Source organism: Pelobates fuscus, chromosome 8, assembly GCF_036172605.1.
Source record: "Pelobates fuscus isolate aPelFus1 chromosome 8, aPelFus1.pri, whole genome shotgun sequence".
Taxonomy (NCBI): domain Eukaryota; kingdom Metazoa; phylum Chordata; class Amphibia; order Anura; family Pelobatidae; genus Pelobates; species Pelobates fuscus.
Genome location: NC_086324.1, coordinates 8,533,681 through 8,556,744, shown reverse-complemented (window position 1 = coordinate 8,556,744; position 23,064 = coordinate 8,533,681). Strand labels below are relative to the sequence as shown.

Below are 23,064 nucleotides of genomic sequence, written 5' to 3'. Positions count from 1 at the left end.
TTGCAGAAGATTTGTAAAGAATGCAGTAAAAAAACAATTAATCCGTTCTGGAGGTCAGAAAAAAGTAAAAATGAGCTGGCATGGAAACCAGCCCGCAATGCAGAACACACAATAAAAGGCACGCAAACGACGAAGCTCAGCTCACTACCTTTCCACAGTTTGAGAAATGCACCCAAAAGTCCCAAAACAACTGCAAACCATTTTCAGAATGGCTCCAAAACTCGATGCAAAAGCCGCTCCAACATCTCCACACTCTACGCTACATGCTCCAGCATGCAGGAGGCGGTGATATAAACCTCCCAGGTGCATTGCATCCTGGGAACACCTGCTTTGTATTGGGAAAAAACTTTGTAAACCGAAGTATTATTTTCAATGAATTTTCATTTGTAAACCTGAAAATTATGTTAACCGAGGCGTTTGTAAACTGAGGTCCCACTGTATAATAAAGCACTTGACATGTGTTAATATCTTAGATCCCATTCTATGAAGTCATATCCCAATTCCTTTATCTCCAGTGTAGCACTATCCTTTAACGAACTTTGTGGCTGGAAGATTCAACCTTTAAACTGTGCTGACAAAATCACTACAAGAACTAGGCACATTGTTATATATATTATATTTCAGGCAATAAACAGGAGCCATCCAGTGCTTCCTAAACACACAATGCCTTGCATCTCTTTTTTTAAAAAGAACTGGAAAAACATTAAATGATGTAATTTTTTTTCAATACTGATTATATGTAGCATTACCAGAATTATAGGTTCCTGAAATCGATGGGGACTTTAAAATTATTTTATTTTGCTATATCTGTTGCTTTATAGGTAAAAGTTGCGATATTGAAATACATTGAATCACTGGCACGACAGATGGACCCAACAGACTTTGTGAACTCTAGTGAAACGCGCCTTGCTGTCTCCAGGATCATAACTTGGACAACGGAACCAAAGAGCTCAGATGTGAGAAAGGTACATTGTATTAAATCTACGTCATGTTCACCACACGCCCTCTGTCTCGTTATTACAGCAGTCGCCGTGGAAAAACGAGATTAGATAATTGTTTTTACAGATTTCTATGCCATTTCCGATAAAGCTTCAACTTATGCAAAAGTGTAAAGCATATATTGAGGGTTCGAAATCAGAATAATTTCCAATATGCTGGTACAACAGCAAGAGGCAGTACTGTGCGCAAAACAAGGTGCGGTCAGTAAAAATAAGTGTTGTGTGGCTCACAGACCCTCAGTGATTCTCTGGCACCGATGCTCCTACCTGCTTATGTTGATGACTGGATAGTTCAGTCATGATTGCAGGAAGCCTTGGCATCAATAGGCCATCCTTATCACATTCCTAGACCCCAGATTCTAGGCAATGTACCCTCTCTGTATTTATGTGAGCAGCTGAGATATTCATTTTAACCGTCCCCAAAGTCTGCAGTTTAACTAATGTATTCATTGCAAGCTGCTGTGTCTGTTATGAATAGTATCCTCTCAAATGTTTCGCCTTGCACCAAGAATGCTCCAGGCTAAATGTTGGGCATAGGTCTGCAACCAGGCTGGAGATGTACCGGTATATTAAACCATTGAAAGCTTCGCTTCTTCCTACTGTCAGCTGTGTGTGCGCCACCATGCAAAGGGCAGATCTATGGGGCTCTCAGAAATCATACAGTAATGAGCAAGAATTTTCAGTTTTTAACAGTTCAAGGAGAAATTTCACATCTGAGTTACAGAGCAACCAGCTTACCTTTGCTTCAGGTATGTCCTACACAGAACGTGCCAATAACTTGCCTGGACAGCTGCCAGCATTGGGTGAATGAGTACAGACAGAGGTGGAGCTTCTTCTCAGTTAATTGTGACTAGAAAAGAATATAATGTTCTGGGTTATCGTTCTGCTGGTGCCCAGTACCATGTAATTACGCATTTCCCATTACAACCCATTATCCCCAGGAGCAATCTAGGGCTCAAAGAGATGTGAGGCCCACTGGCTCAGAACCTGCTCATTTAACTCAGAGTGCCAGAGCAGGTCTAGTAAGGGATTCTTTGTGAATAGCTGTATTTTATTCTGTGTTTCTGCCAGGTGTTCAGAGTAATAACTCGGCGTTTACAACACAGTGACACTTTTTAATTAGAATCCCTTTTATAATCTCCCCATATTTTTGTCACTGATGCGATTTATTCACTACATTGGAATTGAAAAATGTCAGCCAACATTCAGTATTGGCTCCATATAATTCCATGATGTTTTCAGGACTGTTTGCTGTGAATTAGTACCCTGCATGTTATATTGGGAGGCCCTTTTCTGAAAACTGACTGAGTTCCCAGCCATCCTGAACAGATCGCTTCTGAAAGATATTGGGGATTTTGGTTAATTTCCTCCTCTATTATGAGCTCCTGTGTTCATTAAGAAGGACACTGACCCTCACTCACTGACAATGAAGACTCCAATATCGTAAATATAAAATATATACATATTATATCAAACATAACATCATCATTATAATTATTCTTTACCTATTTTAAGCAGCATAAAAGGAATTTAAAGGGACACTCCAGGCACCCAGACCACTTCTGCCCATTGGAGTGGTCTGGGTGCCAACTCCCATCACCCTTAACCTTGCAAGTGTAATTATTGCAGTTTTTATAAACTGCAATAATTATTTTGCAGGGTTAAGTCCTCCTCTTCTGTCTTCTTAAAACCCGAAAAGTGGTTTAAACGACGCTGGACGTCCTCGCGCTATGCACGAGGACCTCCAGCGTCGCCAGAATCCCCATAGGAAAGCATTGAATAATACTTTCCTATTGGGAGGTCTAATACGTGTGCGCGCGGCCATTGCTGCGCATTAGGTCTCCCCCGCCGACATCAGCGTGGGTGGAGCCTGACCCAGCACCGAGCGACATCGTCGCTGGATTCAGGTAAGTCAATGAAGGGGATGGGGGGTGGGAGGGAGAGGGGCACTGCGGGATTCTGCAGGCACTGTAGAGTCCCTTTAAAATAAATTTCAAATTCAAAGCGAAAATCGCCAAACTGGAAAAATTATCCAACTTGATTATGGTTCCAGTTTGGCTACTTTGTAAACATTCATTTTAAATTCACAGCTATTCTCACAATAACTTTGCAAGACTTTCAGCAGCAAATACTCAAACAACGTCCTGTCTCTTTAATTGTGTATTTATGGTAGCCAAGTAATCACTTTACCTGCTGCTGATTGTTTTAATAAACCCAAACAAGGATATAGTTGTTTATTTTCACTTGAATAAGATTTGCCTCTAAATGATCCCTTCCTTGTGTAGGCTTTTGTATCGATTGGTTCCGGGCTGTGTGTTTGTTGTGGCAATAATCCAGCTGCTTGTATACATTACAGAATCTTGTCATTGATAAGGAGGATCCCTTGCTTTCTTGGGGTGTATGAAATGTCTTTGCTGAAAAGGGTATTTTAATAATTAAATTCTTCGTCAGTCTGGTTTATCTGTCCTTGGGGGATGGGGGGGGAGAAGGGGGGGGGGGGCAGTAGTTCCGTCTTAAAGTGCATATTTTGTCTTAAAACAAAGCTGTGCTACGTCAGCCTTGTGATCATACAGGCTTACCTAGAAGCCCATTATAAATCATCAGACTGGATTTTTTTTTAAATGTATTCTAATCAATAGCTTCATGCACTTCCCAAGTAGTTTTCAGTTCTTTACTGTAGTAGCCACTACTGTTTCCCCTAGAAGGCTATTCCAGGTCTCTACTACCCTTTATATAACATTGTTGGCCTTTACTACTTTCACTGGAAGGCTTTTCCTGGTATCTACTGCCCTTACCCTTAGGGTTATCTCTATTCAGGGACTGTTCAGAGAATATCCCTCCTAAAGCCCATCTGTATTCAGATTACCTGCTAATTCCCTCCACCCTCATAACTGCCTCATTGCAAGACACATACAGGCTCATTGTGTGTAGGAATTTGGCATTAACTTTCGCCACCTGTCAGTGTGTTATACAGCTGCCTTTCTTCCATGAATGGAATTCCTTTGTGAAGGCGGCCGCTTTGCCGCATCACCCTGTGCTCCCCATAGCTATTAAGCAGAACTGAACCCAATTATTCAGGTCCCGTACCTGTGACAATTTATTATTCTCTGCTCTCTCCCTAACAAGAAAATGAAAAGGTGAATTAAGTGATGGGCACATGATTTTCAGATTGCCGCCATGTTTTTCAGAGCTCAAAGGAAGGTTTGTGTGGGTTAAATATGCTCCTTGCATGTGTTCCAAAAAGATAAGCAAAACCTGTAAGCCTGTATTCATAAAACATTCTGACAGTACTGCTTTCTGACGATAAAGATCTGCCCCCCCCTAGGATGTCCTTAAATCTCAAATACTGAATGCTACTGGCAGGAGTGTAGGCAATATGAAACCAGCAAAACACAAGACGACACGGAGAACAGACAAAGGCTAAACCGCTTGCATTCGTTATTCCCTTCTTAAGTCTCATACAGGCTTTAGCTCACTTAGACGATTTACAGAGGGAATTTATACCATGATCTTGCCCACAAGTTACGTTCAGTCCCCCACAATGCCATCAGGTCCCTTCTGCACGAGAGATAACACAAAATCAGGCTGTTATATCGGCTTTCTGGGCCTCGTCCGTGAAGTGCGTCTATCGTCCTTCTTTAACCGTGGGTTAGGGAGATCTCATGTGAATTACACCTTAAATTTAGAAAGACTGGAAAATATGTAAAGAAACAAATTATCTTTATTTACTCATTTATTTATTTGTATTCAGCAAACCGGCTGTTGTTTTATCCCGTCTGCCTCTGGACTGTCTTGATATCAAATAGTTGCCTGATCCCCGTTACTGAAGGGATTACGTTAGTTTAACAAATAAAGCTAAAAATAACAAACTAGGAGACTGTCACGCATTTGTAATGCCGTTAAATAGATATCTCAACACGAATACCGTTGCGGGTGTAGGGGCAGGTAAAGACCACTGATTATCCCTTGTTATGAGCAAAATCTGCAGGAAGCGTTTTAACATCTGTCAAACACAAATTGTAACGGCATAACCCTTACCTATACAAGAATTCTGTACCACTATCACACTTACAATATTGTAACCACCAGTCTAATTTTTGTATTGTACAATATTTTTATACCTAAAAATAAAGAATGTCAAAAACAAACATTAACATCCTTTATCACTGTTGCAGACAGTGGCTTATTTCCACCTTTTTCAGTTAACAGTGGCATTTGTCAGTTCCCCAATAGATGCTAATTTTATTACAATGTTTGTTCTTACATTCTGTCCCTCTTTCCTCCAATGCATATATTTACTTGTTATTAACATAAAATACACTTTGTTGTTTCTTCTTCAAAAGGTTTTAACAAAGAATTCTGCTGCCAATTTTCTCATTCCAAGTAGTGTAATTCAGAGTTTAAAAGGCTTTAATAGGTGCCACTTCCCAGAATGTGGTGTAAAATGTTAAACATCCCTAAATAAAACGGAGCCATGGAGTCTGACGGGGCAGTATTTTGGGTTGCTTTGTTTGGAGGAAGACGGCCACGTGATTTAGAAGGTTGCAGAACTTGCTCCTTTCAGATGAAAGATGGCCTTTCGTGTTTACAGCGTGTTCAGAACACAAGGCCCCACCACCAGGACAAAGGCTGACTCTAGTTATTTTGCTGCGAAGCGTGAGGCTCTATGCTGATTGCTGATATTGAGTTCAAACCTCCTCGGGATATGTATTTTGGTCTGGTCAAACACACAGATTGTGTTGCAGAGTCCTTCAGATGAGTCATTATGAATTGTAGGAGAGGCAGGGATTCCTTTATTCCAGTTCGTCTCTCCCACAGCAAACTGGATTACGTGTTGTGCCCAGAAGCTAGGGTTTGCTACAAGCTGAGAATTAGGTCTTTCTCTAAAGCACAACTGGCAGTTCAAGGGCTTTATCAAGCCATGTTTGACGGCAATACAGCGTTTTACAGCGTCTACTTTTGTACTTTCAGTCCTCGTGGCCGCACGCTCTCCAGCACACCATTTAATTTCTTCTTTCCTGCAGTGATGTATTGTGGGAATGCAACAAACCTGCTTTAATTTGAATTTCCTATCCTTCCTATGACTGCAGAAAGCACGTCTCTGTCTGCGCTGTGACTTGGCTTAGAAACTGTTCCACGTGCATACTGATGACATGAGAACAGTATGTAAAACGTGCTAATTGGCCTCTACTCCATTAACCAGTAATAGGCTCAATGTTCAAGCTCTGTATTTTCAAGACATATTTAAATGCAAGCACTGAGGCCGAGCGGTTTAATGAAGATTGAGTGCTTCAGGCACAGTTTGCACTTAGGGCCCCACGCTGATCGCTTCACTGGGTAACAGTTAGCAAAATAATGAGACCATAAAAAAGGTTGGAAACCTGCCTAGGGGCAGTGAATGTCCAAATGGCCCTACGTAACCAGTTTACAGGTTTACAGTGAACCATTCACCCAAATACATTCCTAGGAGAGGTTTGATTTGTAGATTGTAGACATATAAATTAGGGTTTTTGTTGTATTTTGTTTAAATTTGTTTTTTTTTATTAAAAATTTAGATTACTAGGTTTTTCAGTGCAACTTCCTAATGCTCCATCGTCAATATGAGAAGCCGGTTTATACATGTATGGTAAATATACTAAACCGTATGATGTGTAAGTTGGAAAGAGACTTCAAACTTCAACATTTAGTCCAACTTTAGTCTAAAGGGTCAAATCGCAGCTTTTGAATATTTGTGTAATTTTCCTGTAACATGAAAGTGAATGCTATATAATGAATCTTGGTGTCACTGTACCACTTGTTCCTGGGTTTTGTTTTTGGGGGTGAGGGATGGGGGGGGGGGGGGTTGTTTTATTCCTAATTCATTTTTTGGGAGGTTTATTTAGTACATATCTTACTCACTCAGCATTATGGGAATTGTAGTTTGCATACACTGGCAAGGTTAGCCTCACTAGTACTGCAGAATGCCAATATAGATTTAAACCCCCAATCTTGCATTCACTAAACTCTTACCTTTGTCTGCTGCACTTTCTCCGAGCTTTAGAAGAGGGACATTGCTGGAAATGTATCAGGACAGAAACAGGACTATTCTGGAGCAAGGTGCTAAAAAAGAAGCAATCGCCATGGAAACTGCTAGTATGACTCTCAACATTTAGCACTTTGCACCCAGAATGCTCCTTTTTTGACTTGATAAGTCTCCCACATTATGTGTAGTGACTGTCAGCTGCTGCATGAATGCCGAGTAAATCTGTGCTGTGAGCTGATGGAAAGTAATGATCTTGTAAAACTCACTGGCTTTTTACTGATCGTAAATATGGCCTGAAATTGACGTTCTAATCAATGTCTTTCTTTGACCTCAATATCTTCTTGGCATTGTGTGTTCTATAACGCCAGCTTATTAAAAATAGCGCCAAGCTTGCCCTAACCGCTGTTTACTTTGGACCTGAACAAACTGATCACAATGTTCTTTCCTCTGTTTCCAAAATAGTTACATTTATGCTTGTTTGTTTTGAATTTAAAAGTGTAAGTCATTATACTGATGTAGATTTAATAATGTTTTGATGGCTTGGTGCACTTACACTCTGATTTAAATTGCCAGTTGGCAACGAATCATTGTTTCCTGATATCACTGACTGTTCCAGAAACTGAGATTATTCATTTCATGTGATGAAGCAGGCATCACTATGAGTCACAGTCTTAAGTCTAATATATGTTTGATCAATTTCATCGTCAGATTTCATAAAATCATACAGTTTACTATTTGGTATTTTAACTGCTTGTTTGGAATTTACTAACTGAATCTGATGAAATTGTACCATTATTCCAATATCAGTATTTTTATATTTTTTATACCATCTAAAGTCACTTTTTACCCCTGTATTACCGCATTGCCATGTTCTCAAGCGAGGCATTTGTGTAATTCTTTATTTTTATGGTTCAGTAGGTTGAGGGTTTGCCGAGACATGTAAATTCATTTTCGTATGGTTATATTATTGATTACAGACTCTTTGGGACCTTCAACTGTCACAAACATTGAGGTAGATACTAATGTGTGATTCTGATGACCACTGATGAGTTGGTTACCAAATATTTGACCACTGGCAGTGGACCATTTTGTCCAGCATTTTTTTAGGGCAGATCCACAAGTGTGCACTTAATATCTGTGAAAAGCATTGCAAGCTGCAGGCGTATCCGTGCAACTGAAATGCTGAAGTAATATTATCTTCTAATCCAATGCCTCTCAATCCTTTCTCCTCGTTTGTGTCCATGCGGCTTTTAAACTCAGACCCTGCATAACTGGGGTTGCGATGACTTGCCTTCAAAGCCCAGCACGGCCGCCTCAGGCCCTGGAGAGGGGAATCTGGAGGAGAAATGTAAACAGGTAGCCAAGTGGCAAGTGTGTTCACTAACCACCGGAGAGGATTGGATGTGTGCACTGAATGATTTAACACTGTGTTTTAAGAAAACATCTTAGACCCCAAACCCAGCATGTCTCATTAGTTGGTTAAGACCAAGAATTGCTGCCCATATCCCATGAAGCCCTTAACAGATGGGGAGACTTTTGATAACAATACTGCATGTTTTACATCATACCTAGAAACGGCAAACTGCTTTTGGCCTTGAATACCCAGGGACATCCTCACAAAATACAAAGCTTGTTTGTTAATTGAATGAGCCATATAACTTTTAGACTCCTTTTAAAAAAAATACAAAAATCCTTTAAAATCAGTAATGGAGTCTGTTTTCTACACCACCAACGTATGATATGATTTCACAGGTGGCCCAGGACTACCAGATATTACTATGGTCACCCATTTAGTGCCTTTTAACACTTAATTCAAGGCGATTTTAAGTGCAAGCTTCACATGGTTCTTTTTTTTTTTGTACAGTTGTTGGATTTAAAGGGACACTGTAGGCATTGTAACGGCTTCCTCGCATTGAAGTAGTTATAGTGTCTGAAGTCTCCTGGCGCTGTCCTTCCATTCAGCAATTACATGTTTTCAACAGCCCATCCCCTCTGTGCTGCATGGGATAAAGAGGAATCATTATTCTGAGCAGCAATAGGCAGCTGTGATTGGCTGAGAAAGTCAACTGGCCGCATTCAGCCTATCACAGTGTTCATTGCAGGTTTGAATCGGTATGACTACAAGGAAGTGTGTAATCTCTCTTAAGCCAAACCTACACTGGGGGGCAGGACTATAGTAAGCCAGGAACCCTCATTCAGTATTAAACTACATGGAAATTGTTTAACACTGAATGGAGGGACTGTGTCAGAGGACTCCAGACACTATAACCACTTCAATGAGATGGAATGGTTATAGTGCCTACAGTGTATCTTTAATGAGTGGTTCCTCTTCACGTCTTGACCACGTCACAATCTTTGTAACCTTTCCTGGGTCTTGTGGGGGAGCACTGATTTGAAAGTTTACATGTATGTTTAACACTTTTTTATTTTTGTAATGTGTGTGTGTGCGCAGTGTCGTCTGTTTCTTGTGTGAACCTATTGCTATTAACATGTAATAAGGTGTTACATGCTTTTCAATTTAGACCTGCTATTGAACGCCAGTCTGCGTGGCACAATGCCCGACATTTCACCAGCCACAGCAGTACTTGGAAGAATGAGATTTACTATTAAAACATTCAGATCTTACAGAATTGCACTCCTGGTGCCGTAATAGCAGATTTTCTTTTTTTCATGTTGATAAACTTCCTTTGTGTTCCTTTGCTGTTCCAAACATGCTTTAATATAGATACATACACACACATATATATATATATATAATACTACTACTCATATACAGGTAGCATGAAGAAAATTATTGGATCGAAAAGGTTTTTTGATTTTAGGGGTGTGTTCTAGATATTCCTTAATAGTGTCTAATTAAACAGTACAGTATCCAGCCAGTGGATCATAGGATATAGAACCCTGGGTATCCATGAAAGGCCTAAATAACTGCAGCAAATGAAACCAGTGTCGGTGAAGGGTCACTTTAACTACAGATCGGACTAATTTGCAGAATTAAAATTTTAAATCTTTGTGTTTAGCGTTGATATTTAAAGTTCAGCAAGAAGTTATAATGAGGAAATTGGTTTACAATCATTGTACTCCCCCCTGCTGTAACATGGCCGTGATATAGCTAAGTGTGCAACGCATTTTGCCAGTTCCACGTGGGGAGCTTTTTAACCCAAGTTTGGTACCTGATTGAATGGTTTTCACTGTATGAGTGCTGTGTGCTCTTCACTCTGCATGCTCCCACCGTTTCACATTCCTGCCACCACCAGAGACCCCCTAATACTAGGATATTTGCTTTTATTGGTTAACCCCTTTGGTTTTTAAAGATCAGTTGAATCTCAATGAGGGAACGTGATCAAAGTGTTCTGAAAAGTAGAGCAACAATGTAAAAGAGTTGTTTCCATGGTGATTGCTCCATTTTTCAGATAAAGCCACTAATCTCTCCTGATGTGTCTAGCTTGCAGCTGGCTGTCCTGCACTCATTCTGGAGAGCAGAAAGGATGTATGTTTAGATCTGCTACATTCTGAAGGTCATCATGTGGCATTAGTCAGCACTTCCTCCACTAAAATCATGATCCCACCGCTCTGTTTCTTAGATATTGTTCACAATTCTGGGTTTTTAGTTTCTAATTTTTTTCTTCTTGTCTTTATTTAAGCTGTTTTCTGATGTCAGATTTGTCTTCCTTCAGGCAGCGCAAATTGTCCTCATTTCCCTTTTCGAACTAAACACACCGGAGTTTACCATGTTACTGGGTGCTTTGCCAAAAACATTCCAGGATGGTGCCACCAAACTCCTACACAACCATCTCAGGAACTCCAGTAACAGCAGCATGGTAAGTACAACTCCGAGCTGTGGCTGTTGGCAGTAAGTTGCCTGCCAAAAGTAAAGAAGGTGGGAGGTTTATAGGTGGAGGGTTTGTGGTTGAAATTGCTCGTTAATAGAACATCGTCTAACGCCCATAAAGGTAGAGAACAAAATGTGAAACAGCGAGAGGTGTCGCAATGCTACGTCTGCCAAGAGAGTGTTTGTAGGTCAAGATGTTAGAGGTTGATTAACTGGCACGTTATGCTGTCCTGAGCTCCAGTCGTAGCAGTGATGTAGAAATGTTGGGTTAACGCTCTGCAATGCAATCAGTTCTTATGTAGTTTTGAGCCAAATTTGTATATAAATGATGATCGGCACAGACCGGGGCTTGCACTACTGGAAGGTTTAATGAACATTGTATAAGGCACTGTCTGACTTTATTTACTGTGACCTGGTCATCTTCAGACAAGTGTGGAAATTTAATTTGTGCACAAATAAGTTGAAAGAAACGGGCTTCTGTCCCCTTCAAGGTGGACGCTGCTTTAGAGGACATAGTGCTAGTACATTTTTTTACCTCTATGCCAGACACTAGGGACACAAATCTAGAAAATTGTGATCTATTGTTTGTGTAAAGTGATACTGAGTCGCTTTCAAATATTATAAATGAAAATACAACCGTTCTAGAGACTCTTTTTAAGTATCAGTACCAGAGAATGTCACAAGTAGCCCAATGTTCCACAAGCATGGCTCAAAAAAGCATGTCTGCTGTCATCTTGGTTTGTCTGTGTAGAGGTAAAGTAGTATTCCCTGCTCCCAGTGCACAGTTGGAGATATTTGGTTCCTGTCATCTGAATGACACAAGGTGATGTGAGGCAATGAGGGGATATTTCTCTAGGATTAGGTCAGAGATGGCCAGCAAGGCACAAAGCAGAGCCCGCAGAGGTAAAATAATATATATTATCCCCTGGCTTAGGGCAGTGGGGATGTTTGAAGAAATAGGTTTCAATACCTTTCATCCTACACTAAACTACAAATTACATCATCCTGCCAGCATTAGAAATGTAGTTCAACAATTGATGGAGCCCCCAGTATTCTGGTTCCCCTAGCAATAGGACTGATTGACTAATGCAGATAATCAGGCTTTTCTGTTTTCTACCGATTATTACATTTGTGCAGATTAATTGATTTTATTAATCTTTGGTTCTGATTGTAGGGATCTCCAAGCAACACGATCGGCCGTACCCCTCCTCGGCACTCTAGCAGTCGTGCCAGCCCCTTAACATCCCCCACCAACTGTTCCCACGGTGGCATCTCTCCCAGGTAACCTTGCATTGTACAATGCACTATACACCATACAACTGTTCTAGACTCTGCTGCAGCTTGCACCTCCTCTACGGCAGTGGCAAGGCTATTCAGCGATCCCCATAATGCCTGTTTGGCCACGGAAAATTAACCTTACAAACCACTCATTTTACTGGACGTACTGAGACAAACAGTTCCAGGTAACAGGGTATCTGTAAATCATACATATTGTGTAATCTGTGGGCAGTCTGCAGAAAAAATCTAATAGAGGCTTGCGAGTCATCCAGTCCTGGTGGATGACTCGCACACTGTCAGTTCTTCCTTCTGAACCTGCTCCGGCAGGGACTTTATACATTACGCCTAGAATTGACAGTTTTCGTTTCGGATTAAACTGTTCCCCGCATAAGCAATTACATGTAGAAGCAGTTTAATTTTACTGCGACAGCTTAGAAATGTTTGTAAATCAATTCAGCTTCTGTGTGTTTTTTTCCTGGGAAAACTAACTCCTGTCTGGAGGTGGCCGCCACTAAAGGGAGGCTGTCATGAGGAATGTGATTTCCAAAATGTTGTAGTATAATAATAATCTGCTACTTTACAAAGCTGCAGTGGCCATAGTCCTTAGTAAGAGACATTGTTTTCTTATAGCACTTTACCGGAGTGTGAGCATGAGTGACAGCAAGAACACAAGCTGGGCTGGAGAGTGAAGATATCCATCTATTGGTTTCCCATAACAGACAAGGCTAGAGTTGTTTAGATGTTTTGGCTTTTTAATCTCACAAGTGAAAGATAGATATATTATATATATTTAATATATTGTGCATGTGATGGGGCGACCTTTACCTAGGCACGCTAGGTGGGGGCAGCTTTTACCAAAGCACACCATGTGGGAGCGACTGTTACCCAGGCACGCCATGTGGGGGCGACAGTTACCCAGGCATGCCAGGTAGGGGGCGACAGTTACCCAGGCATGCCAGGTAGGGGGCGACAGTTACCCAGGCATGCCAGGTAGGGGGCGACAGTTACCCAGGCATGCCAGGTAGGGGGCGACAGTTACCCAGGCATGCCAGGTAGGGGGCGACAGTTACCCAGGCATGCCAGGTAGGGGGCGACAGTTACCCAGGCATGCCAGGTAGGGGGCGACAGTTACCCAGGCATGCCAGGTAGGGGGCGACAGTTACCCAGGTACGCCAGGTAGAGGGCCACCGTTACCCAGGCACGCCATGTGGGGGCAACAGTTTCCCAGGCATGCCAGGTAGGGGACCACTGTTACCCAGGCACGTCAGGTAGGGGGGACCATTACCCAGGCACGCCAGGTGGGCACTATCCAGACCACTACCACTTGTCCTAACTGTATTTTTATTCATGATGAGTGACAAGCCAGTACTTACTCAGGCATCAGAAGGAGAATACATTTCTGCAGATGGGGAGACCTTTATCCAGACTTACTCTTTCTTTTTTTTTTTTGAATACTATATTATTTTAATTCATATCGTAGACTCTTATTTGGTTTGTAAAAACAAAATACTACATAGGAGCATTTTAGTAAATAATTTAGTTAATATAGTAATATTGATCAATTCCTTCATATTAATCATTACTATACTCTATGCACTATAAGTGAAGAAATGAATGCTGTATTCTTTACATTTATCGTCAGCCATGCTGGCAAATGGCAAGAGTTTTAGTGAGTTTACTTTATATGTGGCCCCTTGTACCCTACTTACATACATAGCTGAATAGTGAAATATTGGACAACTCCTGCAGTGCTATCAGCCATGTCTGTCATCCAAACAGTCAACTGGTGTTTCGTGATCCGTAGCCATTTTAATTGAAAGGAAAATAAATGATTTATGCTAACCTGAGATATGCATGGCTATAATTATACATTTTGTTTGTATTAGAATTTAATCATTGATGCCCTTTATTCCCTGGGCGAGCACCACCCCCGGGTTAGCTTAGAATTGCATCTGTGAATCCCAAATGGAAGCACCAAAAACAAGATAATATTCTGATCCCTGTACCTAAGAATGCATGAAACTGCAGCTTCTTTTTCTCTTCTTCCTCCCCTGTCTCTCCTGCCTCCTGCCTTCCCATCCTCCTTCCTCTCTATCCCCCATTACTTCCATATTCTCCCTATCCTTTCCTTCTATTCCAAGTACACTTCCTCCTGGTCTCTCCCCTCCTCCTCTAATTCATCTCTTTACTCCTCTCCCCACTATATCTCTCATCCATCCTGTCTCTTCCCTTCCACCCTGCTCTACCCTACTTGTCTCTCTCCCAATTTCCCACCCTGTCCCTCCCCCCTTGTCTCACTTCCCTCCCCACCCTGTTCTCACTGTCCCTGTCTCTCTACTCCCCCTCCTTTCCCCTGCATCTCTCCCCCATTTTCTAATATCTAACCTGTGTCTCCCCTCCTTTGTCCTCCCCCATCCGTATCTCTCCTCCCCTCTTGTTCCTCCTCCTTTATATCTCCCATATCTCTTACCCCAATTCCTCCCCTGTCTCTCCGTGTCCCATTTCTCCCTCGGCAGCCGGCTCTGGGGTTGGAGTGCAGATGGGTTGTCTAAGCATCTCCCACGGCCACCTCACTCCATCCCCACTGCTCCTTGTCACAAGACGTTCAGATGCTCCTACTCTCCGAGGTAACTGTGCTAGCTGTTTACCCTGTTTCAATGTCACAATATTATCAGACTGATAGAGAGAGGATCCATTTCTGATAATCTTACTTTGATTTCTGGAACTGCTTTTAAAGACTTTTGAAACACAACAATACTTCTGCAATTATTTTTGAATTTTATTTTCCTAAAGTTATTATTTTACCCAATTTGGCTCAATTGCTTGTGACACATTGTTCCCCTTATATTGGCAATGTCCTTCTGTTGCTCTTTTAAACAAATCTTAAAACTATACTTACATTTAAAAAACAGGGTTTCGTAAAAGTTTAGAATGTGACTGCAGATAAGAACCATTCTGCCTATTCAGTCTGCCCAATGTTCTAAGTAAATGTGGGCTACGTTGGACCTTAAACGTATTCATTTATAGCCCATTATTGCAGAAATCAAATTGCAGTTTGTAATATTCTTGCTCCAGGAAGTCTGCACGATTTAAACCTTACCTGTATAGTGAATGCTGTCACAATACACTATTGTTGCCAATTTGCTTTTACAGACATATTTAAACTTCTCAATGGAATGTTTGTATTAAAACAGAACAGTCACTCGGTACAGCCCGACAGATAACAAAAAGTTACTTATGGGTTGTGCTATTATTTTTCCTCACTATTTTAAAGTGTTTAATTAACATAATAGGCCCAGCTGTCCAGCCACAGCCAGATCGTAACATGCAAAATCCATTTAACCCCACAATGCTGAATGTGCCATATGTAAAGAGGGCATGAGCAAACTTGGACTGCAATTTTCAGTAGGTGCCGATGTACTTATAAGCATGCCTGGAGTAATTTGGGGTGATGTCGTCAACCCAAACGTAAAAATGAATACCATAGCGTTGGGAATCCAAACATGTATTCTTAACATTGTAGTGTTCTACCACCTATTTACATTATTGTGCCCCCTAATTATAATTAAAAAAAAAAAAAAGTTTTACTTTTCCGCCTCCTGCAATGTCTTCCAAGAGGCATCATTTGAGAAGCATTGGGGACAAGAAACTCATGCGTGGCAAGTGCCATGCGTTTCCAGCCCAATGCTTCTCATTGGGAAGCATTATTCCAATGCTTCCCTATGATCAACATTAAAGGACGTTCAAAATCCTCAAGCCATGCGTGAGTATGTCGAATGTCAAAGAACGGAGTTTGACCCTGTTCTTGTGGCGGTAACATAGCAGGACTAAAATTAGATGGCCACTGTACCCAAACCACATCATTGAGATGAAGTGGTTTGGGTGACCATAGCGTTCCTTTTACTGGTGCTTGTTGTACAGTGAAATTAATGCAGTGAAAATTGCTAATGCTTCCTTATACGGCTGTCTTTTCTGTGAGAATTGTCTGGTGACAATGTGGTTTTTGCTCACACAAATTCTGTAGGAGTTAAAATGTAAAACAGTGTCACTGTCCCTCTTCTCATGATAATAGAAAGAGTTTAATGCATAAAGTACATAGTGATTTATGTACAATTGCACTATAAAACTCTTACCTCTAGATCAAAAGTAAAGCTTATTTTTAAAGTTCAGTTGCTCGGTAAATTCTAAAATCTAATTATAACGAGATGAAAATTATATAATTTCATATTAATGGAAGGAGTAATATTGTGACAACTTCATGCTTCTACCATTACCGAAATTCGCTTGTTCCATGCTGTTGCTGAGCTTGCATGCTGTCACAACACTGCCCAACTGGTTAAAGCAACAGTGCTAGCCTGATGTATCTCCCTCACTGCCCACACTGCGCCAGGCACCAATCCTCTCTTCTTGTGACATGGCACATTCTCTCCAACTCTGCCACAAGTTTAATTGTGTCCGCTAAAATAAAGGTCAGGATGTGTCTCAAACGTTGTGTGCCAAACACTGCCCTAGAGGAGGATTCACTGCGAGCATTGCAGGTAGCGCACACACAGCAGGGCCCTGCACGCTAGTGCTGTTGCTTTAACACACATTTATGTTGATATATTGAGCGGCTGTGTCTTATCCATTGTTCTAGTGCTGCCTAAACCAGAGCAGAAGCCTGTCCTGCTTTGGGTTTTTTTGTTTCCTGCCTGTAAATTGTTACCATCGATGTGTTTTCATGGCTGTGCATGTAGGCAGGATCCACACTGTTATTAAAGCAGAAATTTACCTAGAAATTAAAATATCCTTAGCGTCTGCTCCTTATCAAGCAGATGTGTACGGGGAAGATGGTAAAAACAACCTGTAAAATGTGTGACGCCACGTCTACCAAACAATAAAAATGAGATGGCACTAACTCTTATAAATATGCACAGACCAAAACCATTAAAAGGGATGCTCTAGCACCACATTGCAGTGTAGGTGATGTTTCAAGCTTTCACCTATTGCAAACCTCAAAACTGTCTGCAGGTACCCAGTAAGAAACCTTTTTTTTTTTTTCTTTTTTTTTACTATTTCAGCACTAATTACAAAATATCTGTAACATTTTGGTTGCATTCCATTAATGGGTTACTACAAAGTACAGAATACTTAGTTATATTAATTTGTATTTGTTATTTCATAATGGGTAAATACAATTAGCTGGTTCTTCTTCTTATTATTTATATTCGTATTTAAACGGCACCAACATATTCCACAGCGCTTAACAATAGGCAAACCAAAATATCCATATGAGGAAGACCCTGATCAAACAAGTTTACAATCTTAGTAGTAATTCTAGTAATAATGTCTCGGTAATGAACCAGGAAGGATACGTTTTACTTCCACTCGCTGACAGTGGGTATAGATATTGTTAGCCAGTTGACTGTAACTGATGTTCTCAGTATCTGAATGATTTGTGGCTGAGCAGAGACTAACGCTCGTTTCGACTACAACTCAACTCTGTCACAGTCTAGTTAGTCACTATTTTTCTTTTTCTTTTCTGTTTTTTGGGGTTTAGAAATGTGAGATTTGAACACTGGATCTAAATTAACCTAATTCGTTCAAATTATTTGAAAATGCTGCTATAGTCGCTCAGTATTTTTACACTTTTTTCCATATAGTAGTTGCAGTAATAAAGGCATGGATTCTTTCTAGATCTGGTGTTGGCCTCCGTGTTTGTGTGTCAGTCACATGCTGTGTATTCCGTGAGAGGGTGCAGCATTGTGTATTCTATTTAACACAATGCTCAAGAAAATAAGAATGAATACAACTCATTCCAAGGATAAAAATGATCTGCTTAACTACCTCTTGAGTTTTTTTAAATCAAGGATTTATTTAGTACATAGACCCAGTGCAGTGCTTGTTACATTGTCATTTCATGCTTTTATCTCTGCCAGAGCTGTTGCCATACATTAAATGAACAAAAGCTTATTATCAGTCATGTTTTCACATATTGTGTTAAACCTCCGTTTTCATGGCAGCCTGCTGGACTACGATACAGAAAACCTAAACTCCGACGAAATATACAGCTCTCTGCGCGGAGTCACTGAGGCGATTGAGAAGTTCAGCTTCCGAAGCCAGGAAGACCTTAATGAGCCAGTCAAGCGGGATGGAAAGAAGGATGGTGATATCGTGAGTAATAGAAACATGGAATGTGACGGCAGATCAGATCCAGTCTCCCCAATATTCTAAATACTTTCATTAGTCCCTGGCCTTATCTTATAGTTAGGATAGCTTTATGCCTATCCAACGCATGCTTAAACTCCCTCACTGTGTTAACCTCTACCACTTCAGCTGGAAGGCTATTCCATGCATCCACTACCCTCTCAGTAAAGTAATACTTCCTGATGTTATTTTTAAACCTTTGCCCCTCTAATTTAAGACTATGTCGTCTTGTTGTGGTAGTTTTTCTTTTTTTAAGGGACACTCCAGGCATCCAGACCACTTCTGCCCATTGGAGTGGTCTGGGTGCCAACTCCCACTACCCTTAACCCTGCAAGTGTAATTATTGCAGTTTTTTTATAAACTGCAATAATTACCTTGCAGGGTTAACTCCATCTCTAGTGGTTGTCTACTAGACAGCCACTAGAGGGCACTTCCGTGTCCATAGCACAGAAAACCTGTGCTAGAGCATCGCTGGACGTCCTCACGCTGTGTGAGGACCTCCAACGTCGCTCAATCCCCTTTAGGAGAGCTCTTTAGGCATTGCCACACATGCGCATTAGGTCTTCGCGGGCGGGATCAGTGTAAACTCACATGTAACAAATGACTGTCCTTTTTCCTAATTGAGGTTGCAATCCTTCATTTTCATCTGTAAATACTGAACAAAAATATTCATTGAGGCAGTCAGCTAGACCTTTATCCTCATCTACATACCTTCCTTCTTTTGTTTTTAGCCTCAACTAATCCGTGTTTTATTTTCCTCTTCTCATTTATGTATAAAAAAAAAATGTTTTGTCCCCCCCCTTTTTTTTTTTTTTTAAACTTACTGGACTATTTTCTCTTCTGTGTGTTTTCTGGAAGCTCTTATAACTTGTTTAGCCTCTTTCTGCCTAATCTTATAGATCTGTAGCAATTCACAAACGGAGGATATCGCACTCACACTTAGGAATCCAGGTGCTTATCAGGGCCAGGGTTGGCAAAACCCTGTTTAGTAGATAAAATAAATTAGGCACTCAGGAAGGCAGGTTTATTGGAACAAAAGGTGCCACGTTTCGACCTTCACATAAGCCTTTATCAAGCTAATTTATTTTAATCCTATAGATCTGTCTATTTTCCCCACTCTAGTTTTTTTTTTATAATTACTAAATGCTAACTTTTAGTTTTTTACTATGTTGACCACTTCTGCGGAGTACCACAGTGGTTTACTTTTTTTGCCCCTACTGACAAATCTAATACATTTTCTTTTACCTTCAGTAGTGCAACTTTTAAATAATCCTATTTCTCCTGGACTTCATTTAAACCACTCCATTCTGATAATGACACCTTTACGCATATTCTATGTTTAGAAAAGTCTGTTCTAAAATCTAATACTTTTGTTTTTGTGTGGTGTGACTCAGTCACCATACTGACTGATGATACCTGGGTTCCAAAACTTTCATCTACAGTAATATCTGATACCAAATCTCCATTTGTTAACACTAAATCTAGTATGGCCTCCTTACGAGTTGGCTCCTCAATGACTTGTTTTAGAGACAATCCCAGTAGGGAGTTTAGAATATATGTGCTCCTGGCACAAGCAGCTATTTTGGTTTTCTAGTTCACATCAGGAATTCCCTACAGACGGAAAGAATGTTATCATGGTATCTAATTTTGGCCACAGAGAGAGAGAGAGGAAGGGTCACTACAGTATCAAAAAATCAAACATAAATAGTTAACACTGTGCTGCTAACCTTACACCTTGTTCCTCAAGACAGGGTCAAATATAAGACAAGTAATGAAAAAAGGAAGGCAGCAAAACTAGATGCAAATGTGCACAGGTAGTGCTACATACAATTTTATTTGAAGGATCAGCAAGAAAGAGACATTTCAGATTTATCCTTTATCAATGCCAAAAATGTCCTTGTACAACGATAGCACAGTCGCTCATATAAAAAAACAAACAGAAAGACCAAACAATCCAGATGAAGAGGATTAGCCAGACATCACAGAGCCTTCCACCACCACAATTATCCGTGTCTTTCACGGTGTGAATTGCAGTCCTTCTCTGGGCAGCATGGGACCTAGCACATCCCATAGGTATGTCTGAGGCCCTGGTTCTTCCAGTAATGAGATGGGTAGCATAATTAACAGTAGATCTAAATGTTATGTTATAGTCATGGAGTTAGGTTATCGTTTTTAATTCAAAGAGGTAGTATGAGAAATAGTGCTGTGTATATTACTCCTTATATCCTCTATTAATGGTTACTTCTTTAATTCCTGCAGGTTTCTAGAGAGCTTGGAATAGCTTCTCCAGCTAGCGATCTCCGAGGTGGTTTAGACATGGTAGAAGGTGGGAGGATGGCGCTCGATAACAAGACATCCCTTCTTAACACGCAGCCACCTCGTGCCTTCACAGGGCCGCGTGGACGGGAGTACAACCCTTACCCATACTCAGACTCAATAAGTAGCTATGATAAAACAGCGCTCAAGGAGGCAGTGTTTGATGATGACATGGACCAGCTACGTGACGGTTGGTTGCCTTTATATTTCCCAGCAGGCCTTAAAGGATACAGTATCTTATGTTGAAACTAGATTTAAATATTTGTATTGAGCTTCCTGATACGAAGGACCAATTCATTTTCCAGACCGTACCCTTTAGCTTGTTCTACTTATCTCTTCTGTTTCCTCTCTTAGTGTCTATTGACCACTCTGATCTGGTGGCTGACTTACTGAAAGAGCTGTCCAACCACAATGAGCGAGTGGAGGAAAGAAAAGGAGCTCTGTGTGAACTGCTGAAGATCACACGAGAAGACAATCTTGGTGTTTGGGAAGAACACTTCAAAACCATCCTTCTTCTCCTATTGGAGACTTTGGGAGACAAAGATGTAAGTGGATGACTTGCTGCCAAACCGGGAAAATTGGAAACAATTAATTTGATGTTAAATTGCTAGGCAAAGGGCAAACCGTTAATTATCAGTAAGTTTTTTCTTAAAAAATGTCCTATTAGGGGCGGAGCCAAGCGGCTGAACAAGCAAGACGCAGTCTACATGGGCTCCGTACTTTGGCCAGCATAAAACAACAAATACGGTGAACCCCGAGTCTGGAAACGGCAGTAAAAACTCCCCAGACCAAAATGGGACGCAAAACAAAAAAACCCAGGGCAGACAAATCTGGACCGAGCACACATATCGGAGACATGTTCCGATGGGCTCAAAATGGCCGCCGACCTCGAGGATTACTCGGACTCCTCAGAGGACCTAGCCCTAGACAGCAGGAGCCTGGGAATACCGACCTCACTGCAACAGGCCCTGGTCCCTGAGAGGGGAGACTCTGCCCCGGTGACAGCAGGGATCCTGAAGGAGATGCTGGGGGCTCTCCAAAAAACCCTCCAATCGGATGTGGCCCAACTACGATCCGACCTGACGGACGTTGTAGGCCGCCTAGAGGGGGTCGAGACGGCCGCGAAGAAACAAGCCGACTCGATGGCGGAACTTCAGCTGGAAGTGCAAGCGCTGAAGAAACAGCAGGCACTCACCGACCAACGCTTTGCCAACCTGGAGGATGCAAGGCGCCGGAAAAACGTAAAGCTCCGGGGCATACCGGAGGAGACCCCGGAGGCAGAGCTCCCCCACCTACTGAGAAGGATGATGGCGGCATTGCTGACACCCAAACAAGTCAAACACCTCGCCTTCAAAGGGATCTTCCGAATTCCAAAAGCGCGGCGAGCACCGGCTGCAGCACCTCGGGACTTAGTGGTAAGACTCCACAATATGGCCGACAAACAGGCGGTCCAGGCCGCACTGAAGGGCGAAGCCCCATTCACGTTTGAAAATATGACACTCACATTTTACCAGGACCTCTCAGGAGAAACCCTGGCATGGCGTAAATCCATGCAGCCCTTTACAACCCTACTCCGGCCCCACAGCCTGCATTACCGCTGGCGCTCACCAAAGTCCCTACAGATCCAGCAAGGAGAGACCACCCACACGGTACACGACCTGCAAGAAGCGAATACCCTCATGGGAACATTGGGGCTACCTCCAGATACTGCAAACGTACCCAGATGGGATCCAGCTGTTCACGCCACGGAGAGCCCTCTCGGACTCCTATACTCCAGCCACCACTTGACACAAGCGCCCCCTGCTCTCAAACCCCACAACGGGGATAACCATCACAGACTTAATGGCTACTTATGTTAAATTTTGTTTTATTACGTTTACTCTGTTTATTCAAGTTCATTCTTGCTGAACCCACACAATACGCGCTTACTCATAATCTCGACACCATACTACTTAAATATGGATAGATACCCAGCGCACGCTACCATAGACAGGACTCTTACACATAGCCTCAGCACACGCCACAACTACAGCGACTGTGAGAGACGCCCCAGTACCCCTCTGGCACAGAACAGCCGACAGACCAGCTTATTCTGAAAGGGTCTAACCCTTCACCACCCACCTCTCATTGATCCCGCCTGTAGCAGCCCCGACACTCTATATTTTCACCAGGCTAATCTCCACACCGCAATGGACCCATAACACAGCAGCCACAGCCCCAATGCAGTGCGCAGCAGGTCAGCTCTCCATGGGAAAAACGCACCCAAAGATAGTACATGAGTGGTAGTCAATCTAAGTGCGCCCAACCACCTCATATGCTCATGATGTAAGATCACACGCACACACCGAGCATTCTCATTATTTCTACATGTCTCTTAAATCTAATGCACATGCTCACTACAGGACCTTACTGATTGATGTACCACACATGCA

At 41.8% G+C, this 23,064-nt stretch overlaps 1 protein-coding gene across 20 annotated transcripts in view; it reads left to right on the top strand.

The window, feature by feature from the left end:
• CLASP1 (cytoplasmic linker associated protein 1) overlaps positions 1 to 23,064 on the top strand; it is a 159,028-nt gene that overhangs the window by 112,892 nt on the left and 23,072 nt on the right. For 12 of the 20 annotated variants that reach the window (XM_063429218.1, XM_063429207.1, XM_063429216.1 and 9 more), the window contains 7 exons: positions 822 to 965; positions 8,281 to 8,376; positions 10,698 to 10,841; positions 12,027 to 12,133; positions 18,133 to 18,283; positions 20,576 to 20,822; positions 20,987 to 21,177. In XM_063429218.1, coding sequence (XP_063285288.1) covers positions 822 to 965; positions 8,281 to 8,376; positions 10,698 to 10,841; positions 12,027 to 12,133; positions 18,133 to 18,283; positions 20,576 to 20,822; positions 20,987 to 21,177 — 1,080 coding nt within the window. The remainder of the gene's footprint in view (positions 1 to 821; positions 966 to 8,280; positions 8,377 to 10,697; positions 10,842 to 12,026; positions 12,134 to 18,132; positions 18,284 to 20,575; positions 20,823 to 20,986; positions 21,178 to 23,064) is intronic. The other 8 variants (XM_063429222.1, XM_063429224.1, XM_063429223.1 and 5 more) reach the window with 2 other exon arrangements.